We start from the raw sequence: 9,722 nt of genomic DNA on the forward strand, positions 1-9,722 counted from the left end.
AAATGTTTTAAAGGAATATTCACACAATTTTTCTTCCGTGTATTCATTTCAACAGTAAACCTGTTTGTTTACCAAAAAATAAAAGGGTTTAATTTTCATTTGATTTAAAATAAATGTTTAATGCCTTCATTTGATTTTCAGAAAAATTAAAACAAGAATTTCTGGGGGAAAAAAAAGAAAGAAAGAAAGAAAGAAAAGTTTGTAGGGCCCTATTGTTCAAAATGTTGAAATTGAGAATTTTTGACTTATTTTTTCAATGAAATAAATGTTTTTGTAATTACACAGAGAGTGAAGTACCGAAAAAAGGTACCGTTGGGTACCGGCACCGAAATTCAGGTACCGATACCGGTACCGTACCGGTTAAAATGTGAACTGTACCCAACCCTAATTAGCGCTGGACAATTTTATTGGTTAATTTAAATGTATTGTTTTGCAACAATTTTATTTTATTTTTTAAATCAAGGAATCATAGTTTTGAATAAAAATATTAGTAAATGTTATGATTAGACACAATGACAATAAGCCAATGTTAACGGTTAAGAGAAAAAAATGACTCGATCGCATGACGCGTGTGACGCTCTATAAAGGAGCGTAACAAAACATATTATCGCTAGTTCACACAAAATGTGTTTTTGCTTTGAAAACCATGAGACAGGGCAGTGGAATGGAAAAAAGCACAAGGTTATGAGACGTGAGTTGAACTTCTTTTAGCTTGATTGCTGTGTTTTTAGAACGCAGTTTGAAGTGTGAGACGCTGTAAAAAAAAAAAAGTGAAACGTGAGCGCAACGGTCAAACACGTCCGTCAAATGCATGTTTACATATAAAAACAATGAAAAAGGAATGAAATTCTGTAAAAACTACTACAGTATTTCATATTTGCATGATGGTGACGGCCTGAAAGCTGCTGTTATTTTCAGTTTTTATATTTACTGTAAATAAGAGTCTACTACTAGTTAGGGGTGTGCGACATTGACAAAAAATGATATCGATATTTTTTGGAATTTTGTCGATAACGATTAGACGATATTTTGCGGAGTGAGTTATAGTGCTGGTACTGTGGCAGGTTTAGGACTGCCGTGGATAGCTGACTCCCAAAGCTTTTGATGTTCTTCATATTTTGTGAGGTGGTTAGTTTGTAGGAGTAACAGAAATGAACTTTTCCAATAAGTTTAAATTGAGTTTTACCTTTTATGGGCATTTTTATTTTCTGAGGCCATTTTTTCTAACCTAATTAAATGTACGCATCATCTTTTTTGTCAAATTCTTATATTTAATCAATAAGTTCAAATAGTAAGACACTACAGGGCTGTTACCAGTCAAATGAAATCAGTATCAGCAAAATGTGTGTTTGTAATGCAGAGGTGGCACAGAAGCTGCATCTGAAGTGGCATTTAGATGCATTTACAGAGACTGTTTAATGCAGGACATGAATGCAGTTAACCTGCAGACACAAATGCATAAATGATGTTTAAAAAAAAAAAAAAAAGTTCAATAGGCTACTGATAATTGAAATGATTTGGGGGAAAAAAAGGGAAAATATACTTTAAATATAAACCTAAAATCACCAGTAGGTGGCGGCAAATAAATGCATATGTGACATTGAGTCATTCATTCAACCGATTCGTTCAAACGGCTGATTGATTCAGTAACGAAACACCTGGTGTGTTGGTCAGAGACGCAAAACAGTTCTGCTGTGGCTTCCTTTGGAACTATTATTGTCGAAATACAGCAAAAACAAGAACTGTTGTGTCTAAAGTGTGAGTCACTTAACTCTTTTCCCTCCATTGACGAATTATCTCGTCTTTTACAAGAAAACGCTTCCCCGCCAAAGCCGAGTTTTTACGGCTTTTCGTGTTGAAAACTGTAGTTTTCCGGGAAGTGTTGATCCGGGAAGTGGTATATGTCTGTGCAAGCTTTGGAGGTGTTGATGGAAGCGATTTACTGGATTTATGCTTTGATAATCGTACTGAATATTATCCAGATGTAGTTTTTGATAAAAATGTGATTTTCTCACCTTTTTGCTCATAATTATGCATTTTTTATGAAACCTACCTATATTCAAGTGTTGATAAAAAAATAATGCTTTAAGCTAGAATAAAACTGATTTTTTTGTTTAAAAGTAGAGGCTCTGATCTTTATTTTGGTGTATTGCATATTCAAATATACTGGACGCCATCAAATTTTAGTGAAAATCATCAAAATCGCTGCCGGTGACTGGCAACTTTTTTTCAAAAATGCTGACAGGGAAAGAGTTCATATTAAATTATTGTTTATTGAACTGTTCATCAAATCAATATCACATTTGCAATCATGCTGATATTTGGAGAGAGACATCACTCTTTGTGTGATATTAACTATATCTGATTATATAAATATAAATGACATAAAAGTCATATGGGGGCATTTTTGCCCCCTTATCTTGAATTTTGGGGGAATCCTAAAAGTATTTTAATAGACTAAATCACGCAGTGTAAGTGTGAACTCGTGCAGTCGTCTAACCTGCGGGCACACACTGGGTGTGTTTTTGTTTGGTTTTTACAATATACTTGATAACGTCAAATCGCATATCATTTAAACAACAATTATGATATTATCGTAGACGATATATATCGCACACCCCTACCACTGGTGTTATACTTTTACTCATGTGGAATTTGAATTGCCTTGACTTTTTGAGTTGATCTCTAAAACTGAATGTTTACATTTTGGCTAAGAAAAGTTAAGCATTTTTCTTAATTTATATTTTTTCTTAACATACAGGACATGTTTAAGACAAGTTTATACAGTATTTGCCTTCATATTTAATAAGTGCATTCGTCTTGCATTTACATCATGTTGATCACTTGGAATAAAACCGTCTTTAACCAGATGGTTTTGTTTTAATACAGAGAATGTTACTTGAATCATGTTGTAGTTGTTTTTAAGTTGACTAGTTAAAGGTATAAAAAAAAGAAAGAAAAAAAAAAAGGGTTATCTTGAACCAGTCAAACATTCTGGGGGAAAAAAATAAATAAAATTTTGTCATATCACACAGCCTATGCAGGAGGACCACATAAGCTTGGACATTAACAAAATGATCTTGCGATATCGGACACGTCTTACCAGAGTCTGGAGGCTGTCTGTTCCTGTCTATCTTCCTAATGTCATCTAAGGTCACACCATCCTCACTAAACAGTCCTCCATGCATCACCTGAAACACAATTCAACCCGCATTCACATTCAAACACAAAAATACAAAGTGGTGTAAATGTGACAGCAGAATGTGCTGAATCTGATGAGCGGCCTCCTGTCGTACCAGCACTTTGTTATTGATGCACTGTGTGAGAGGAAGCCACTGGAAGACTTCACTGAAGAGCTGGAACATCTGGGCGGTGTACTTCGCTTTCACCTCACCCTCGAAGCCGTACATCTGATTCATGTTATCCGTCTCGTGGTTCCCTTCACAGAACAGACGTTTCAAATGCTAACATTTATCCATCACACACAAGCATGTTTGGGAATCTGTACTAGGAAGCGCTGGCGTGTCCTCACCTCTAAGCAGGTGGAAGTGTTCTGGATAGAGCAGCTTGAAGCCAAACAGCGTGAGAATGACTTCTACAGAGAAAGAGCCGCGGTCCACAAAGTCACGATGTGTATATATGGCATTTATAAAAATGTAAACATTGCAAACAGTTAGACTAAGGTGATAGTTTAAATATTTATTATAATATTACACAGTTAAACAATTCATATTCAATTACATACTCAAGAGAACAGGTATGCCAACATTACAAACCCGAAAGGAAAGGATACGTAAGGATTAGTTATAGATGGTAAACCGTTCAGCTCAAAGATATTTAGAAGATCGTAGTACTGGCCGTGTGTGTCTCCACAAATAGTTATTTCCTCCGTCTAAACAACAAGAGAAATGAAAAGTGAGAACAGCATTATCATTAAAGGAAATTGCTATATGGACAAAAACAAAACAACAACAAAAGACAGAAATAGAATTCCAGCTTTTTTGGTGACTGAAGACTGTGTAAACTGTGTAAACACTCATTCTGTTCTCTTACCTCTTTTAATGAAATTTCAACAAGACTCGGAAGCTTGGATAAAACTTCTTTAACTTGAACCAGCATCTGAAAGACAGTCATATTGATTATGATCATGAGTCAGTGACAAGACTGTTTAGTAGGATCTCCTGATTTATTCAAAAATACATTAAGGGTGCTTTCACACTTGGTTCGCTTGCCTGGTCCAAACCAGAGTTCGATTGCTCCCCCCTCCCCCTCCCCCTGCTGGACTGTGTTCATATTATTTTATTTGGGTCCGAACCGCGGTTCGTTTGCGTCATCAAGCCAGCAGCAAATACATAACATTGCTCTCTGCACTTTCATATATTTACGTTTTTGAACCGTTGGTTTTGTTTACAAACCTTCGGTACATAACGGCACTTACGTCTGTCTTACGAATGTACTGCAAATGCTCTAAAGAACGCTGAAGGCGAACAGAAATGAGATATACAGCTCTCTGCTTGCAGCGCGTCAGTCACGCTCGTCAGGAAAGTGAGCGAAACACACACAAACACGCATTTTTATCAAATAATACGTCATTAATAGCGGTTCACTTCCGCGATTTGGTACGATTGCGTTCACATCAGCAGCGAACCGTACCAGAGTTCACATGAACCATACCCCAGACCACACTTTTTAAGCGGACTCGGGTACGGTTCGCGTGTGCGCCCCCGAGTTCGTTAGACAGCGTTCACATCCAAACCAGGGTCGCCAGGTTTGCACAAGAAAACCCACCCAATCGCTACTCAAAACTAGCCCAATCGCGTTTCGAGGGGGTCCCCAGTTAAAAATCGCGTTCCGGGGGTTAAAATACACGTTTTTTTGGCTGGGTTCCCCTGCTAAAATTCGCATTCCATGGGATAAATATCATGTTATTGGAGTCGCTTCAACCCGCGGACATGAAAAACAACCAGCGGCAACAGTGTTAAAGTAGCCCAATTCCGCAGGAAAACCACAGACTTGGCAACACCGATCCAAACGAACCAAACTTTGACGTCAATCGAACCCGGGTGCGCACCAAAAGTGCTAGTGTGAAAGCACCCTAAACATGCAATCTATAAAGACAATAACTTGAACACCCATCTTCTATGACAAACTTACTGAAATTTTATATTTATTTAAATTTCATCAGTTTCATTTTGTGGCACATGATAAGGGCTGCATGATAACAAGTTAAACTGATAATCATGATTGTTTTGCTTAAATCATAATTGTGAATGGTTGTCATTTGACAAATATCTTTAACATTTCATCAGAATTATTACACTATAAGAACATATCAAGAGAGATTTTACCTCATTTACTTTCGTGATTTATTATACTTATCATATATACTAACTGAAATTCTTAATATTAATTCCAATAACTCCACATACAAACACTAAAACAACAAAAGACTCTGTATTGATTTTTTTATTGATTACATTGATTTTTATTACAGCTACAAAAGTTACTCAGAGCAGTGTGTGATTTTCTTTTTGTCTTTTGTTGTCTGATAAACATTAAGGTCAGAGATGGAAGTGGGTTTATTGGGCTGCTGTCACTTTAAGAGCTAATGCATGGATCTAATATATTTAGGAACATTCTATTTTTACCCAACCGTTTACATTCATTTAAGACAAATCTGACTGTGTTTATGTGTATATTTTGATGTATTTTGTGAGCATTTGACCGTTTAAACACAATAAGCCACGAAGAAGAAATCAATTCAGTACTCAGACACCGTGCAACCTGCGACTTTATATGTGCGCACTTCGACTGTGCACATAAACCGTCTCACAGACAATGTCTGAGCATCAAACTGAGTTCTCTTCTAAACTTTTTAGCGCTTGTTTTTAAACCACAAGGCTTCACAACCTCACGTGAGCGTAATCCGAATGCATTTCTACAGGTTTATTTGATATGATCGATATATCGCCCAGACTTAAGTAAATGAATGATAGATGAACACAGTTACGTTTCAAGATCTGTGTGTGTGTGTGTGTGTGTCTGTGTGTACAGGTGTATATGGTTTATGTAGGTGTGTGTGTGTGTCTGTGTCTGTGTGCGTGTCTGTGTGTGTCTGTGTCTGTGTGCGTGTCTGTGTGTCTGTGTGTCTGTGTGTCTGTGTGTCTGTGTGTCTGTGTGTCTGTGTGTCTGTGTGTCTGTCTTTGAACCAGGCCATCAAGTCTTTCATGAACTTCAGTGTAACATTCCCATCTTCAAGTTTAGGTCCAGCATAGTCATCCTCGATTGCTGGTGGAAGAGAATAAAAAAAAAAAAAGAGAGATCATAATATCTCTAAATTATTAAAAATCATTAATAATTTATATTCTGAAATATTTTTCAACTGCAAAGAATTTTCCTTTTTTTTTTTTTTTCATTTTCGCAACAGGTCAATGAAAAGACCTAACGTCATCAATTAATTTCTCCGTACCACACACTTCTGCTGCTTTGTCAAAACCAAACATTGTACATAACGTTTCATAATAACTGACCCTATAATTAGCATTTTTGTTAGGCCACCTTGTTACTACAATGAAATAATTTTTCCATGAAAATAACATCAGCATTTTTCTCAAATGCTTTGAGCAATATGGGAAAATGGGAAATAAGACAAGCACAAAAAAAAATCGTTAACACTTCAATTGAAGGTGTTCAAATTGAGTAATTTCTAATTTTCTAAAATCAAGTATTGAGTGATATTACTTATAATAACACATAGGGTTATGTTTAGGGTTGATTGCTTGTCATTAAGCATAATTTGCTCCTAATAACAGTAACCTTCTCCAAGCACTTACTCATGTTCTCGATGTCTAAGGAGTCTACGACTGATCGTTTGAGCTCGTCGCTGGCGATGGCCCGCTCAAAGGCCTTCTGTTTGACGATCTTATTGCACTCCTGGTACTTCATCTTGGCATCTTTGTCATTGGGACGAACTCTAACTACCTGTTAGCAATGAAAAGACAGCAGCACAAAAAACTTTTACAAAAAAATTAAAAAATCAAGTCAAGTTTGTGTGCCGAGCTGAATGTTGTTTTAAGGCTAGAAAAAAATAAACTAAGTGCATTTTGCTTAAAACAAGAGTATTTTACTTACCCCACTGGCAGATAATTTTACTTGTTTTACGCAAAATGCACTTAATTTACTTTTTTCCCCCTGGAAACAAGACTAAGTATCTTAAGTCAATTGGCTTATCTAGTAAAAGTATCTTGACTTAAGAATTTTTTGATATTTTGACTAGAAACAAGACAAAAATACTAAGTAAGATAAGCCATTTTTTGCAGTGTATATCTGAGAACTGTGTCTGGCATTAGAACATTTACTTTAGGAGCTGCACATAGAAAAGAGTGACTAGTTCTTAGGGTTATTTGCTTTTTAAGTTCTTAAAGAAGTGTTGCCTGAAACGACTGCATTCTCACTAGGGTTGCAAAAAGGCGGAAAATGTCCAGTAAATTTAGGAAATATTGCAGAAATTTTGGACACTTTCCAGGATTTTTTGCAAATATTCCAGGGACCCTAATGGACCCTTTGCAACCCTAATTCTCACACAGACCTACATACTTTGGTTATTTTCATATGTGACCCTGGAGCACAAAACCAGTCATAAGGGTCCATTTTTTTTAAATCGAGATGTATACATCATCTGAAAGCTAAACAAATAACCTTTCCATTGATGTATGGTTTGTTAGGATAGAACAATATTTGGCTGAGATACAACTATTTGAAAATCTGGAATCTGAGGGTGCAAAATAATCAAATTTGTGAAAATCATCTTTAAAGTTGTCCAAATGAAGTTCTTAGCAATGCATATTACTAATCATAAATTAAGTTTTGATATATTTACAGTAGGAAATGTACTAAATATCTTCATGGAACATGATCTTTACTTAATATCCTAATGATTTTTGGCATAAAAGAAAAATCTATAATTTTGACCCATACAGTGTATTTCTGGCTATTGTTACAAATATACCCCAGCGACTTAAGACTGCTTTTGTGCTCCAGGGACACATATGTGAAATCACAAATCAACATTGATTCAGAAAAGAGATGTTTTCTTTCCTAATACTGACCTAGCACATGATTATCATTTATATATATTCACCAAAATGAAAATTCTTGGCCAAAAATCCAGGATGTTTCAGGAAATAAATAGTAAATTCTTTTACTAAGTGAATTGTTTTTCTACTGCAATATAAACATTTAAACACAGCTGTAAAAACTTATTTTCATGACAGATTTATTCAAACATACATTAAATAATGAAGACAACAGATTAAGTAAAGATTTAATGAATATGTAATATAGTGCATATATGCTTCTTATTTTTCTAGCCGACTTTAGAGTTCATGTACATTGAATGTCTTTCCTGAGGTAAATGTGACATGTTGTTAAGTCGTTTCATTGAGGTCTTTCTGTGGTTGAAATAGGCTGCATGATGTAAGCTGTACTGTTACTTTCAACATAATTTCGGGCTTGTTTCATGTTAAAGCACCAGACGTATTGTGATTATTGGATGACAGGTGCTCTACAAATAATTAGGGAGTACCGATACCAATATTTTTAATATATTGGGTACAGAAACCAAAAGAGTATGTATAATGTTAGTTGGTTAACTTTATTTATCAAATAGATACAGTCAAACCTAAATTTATTCAGACACCTTCAACATTTCTCACATTATCACAGTTTATTCACTATAGTTTAGAACATGGTAATAAAACATGGTAATAAAATATAACAAGAACTTAGAGTTAAACAGAGTCAGAACAAATTCAGCTTGATAATGTTAGATAATCGAGCCCGATACCGATACCAGTATCGGTGCATCCCTACAAATAATATTTAGTCAAGTTGACACAAACCAGAAACTGCTGTTTCAGCCGAATATTTTTAAATGCAGAAATTTCGCTGCATCAATAAAATATATTTATCTAAAAACAGTGTTTCCCCTAGGTTTAAAAGTTCCGTTTTTTTTTTGTTTTTTTTGACTCCTTTTTAATGGTTAAATTACATTTTATTAATCAAAAAGCATGTCTAATTAATTAAAATCATGAAACTTAATTTAACATCAATTTATTAAAAGTTTAACAAATATTACATGTTTTGTTTTAAGGCATAAAACATTCATTTAATCTATCTTTTAAGTAATGAAAATTAAACAAATTTTATTTTTTGGAAAATAAAGGTCATTTAATATTACAATTAAAACATTGAAGAAATATTGAATGCTTATTCCTTAAAAATAAGGTTTTAATAATTTTAGTAGTAGTAGTAGCAGCCTGTTACGTACATTCTACTCAACAATAGTAATATATTTCTGCCAATGCCCTCAAGTTAAACCGAACTTTTATTTTGACGGGTTGCCGTGAATACCTTCACATTTCTGTGTGCATATGATGTGAGGATAGTTTTACTCAAAAGAAACAGTCAGAATGCTCATGAAGTGACTCTCAGAGCAGTTCTGGAGATGTTGTTCATGTATTTATGTCCTCATTTAGTGAGACGGCAGACGCTAAAATCACTGCGCGCTTCAGTACAAGTAGTAAACAAAACCACTCGTCTGCGCCATTCATTGACACAGAGACACGCAGAATTCATATTAAAATATGAATCGTTTTGCGGCTTAATATTTACAAATACTAGTGGGAGTGGGCTCACTTGTGTGTGTGTGTGTGTGCGCGCAT

The 9,722-nt window shown here is 35.1% G+C and overlaps 1 protein-coding gene across 1 annotated transcript in view; it reads right to left on the bottom strand.

Annotated features, from left to right (window-relative positions):
- ppp5c (protein phosphatase 5, catalytic subunit) overlaps positions 1-9,722 on the bottom strand; it is an 18,174-nt gene that overhangs the window by 6,286 nt on the left and 2,166 nt on the right. The window contains exons 3-9 of the mRNA XM_016557474.1: positions 6,834-6,981; positions 6,171-6,288; positions 4,054-4,132; positions 3,788-3,892; positions 3,533-3,632; positions 3,297-3,439; positions 3,104-3,191 (exon numbers count right to left, since the gene is read on the bottom strand). Of these exons, the coding sequence (XP_016412960.1) occupies positions 3,104-3,191; positions 3,297-3,439; positions 3,533-3,632; positions 3,788-3,892; positions 4,054-4,132; positions 6,171-6,288; positions 6,834-6,981 (781 nt within the window). The remainder of the gene's footprint in view (positions 1-3,103; positions 3,192-3,296; positions 3,440-3,532; positions 3,633-3,787; positions 3,893-4,053; positions 4,133-6,170; positions 6,289-6,833; positions 6,982-9,722) is intronic.

This window comes from Sinocyclocheilus rhinocerous, unplaced genomic scaffold (assembly GCF_001515625.1).
Source record: "Sinocyclocheilus rhinocerous isolate Xijiao unplaced genomic scaffold, SAMN03320098_v1.1 scaffold407, whole genome shotgun sequence".
NCBI lineage: Eukaryota > Metazoa > Chordata > Actinopteri > Cypriniformes > Cyprinidae > Sinocyclocheilus > Sinocyclocheilus rhinocerous.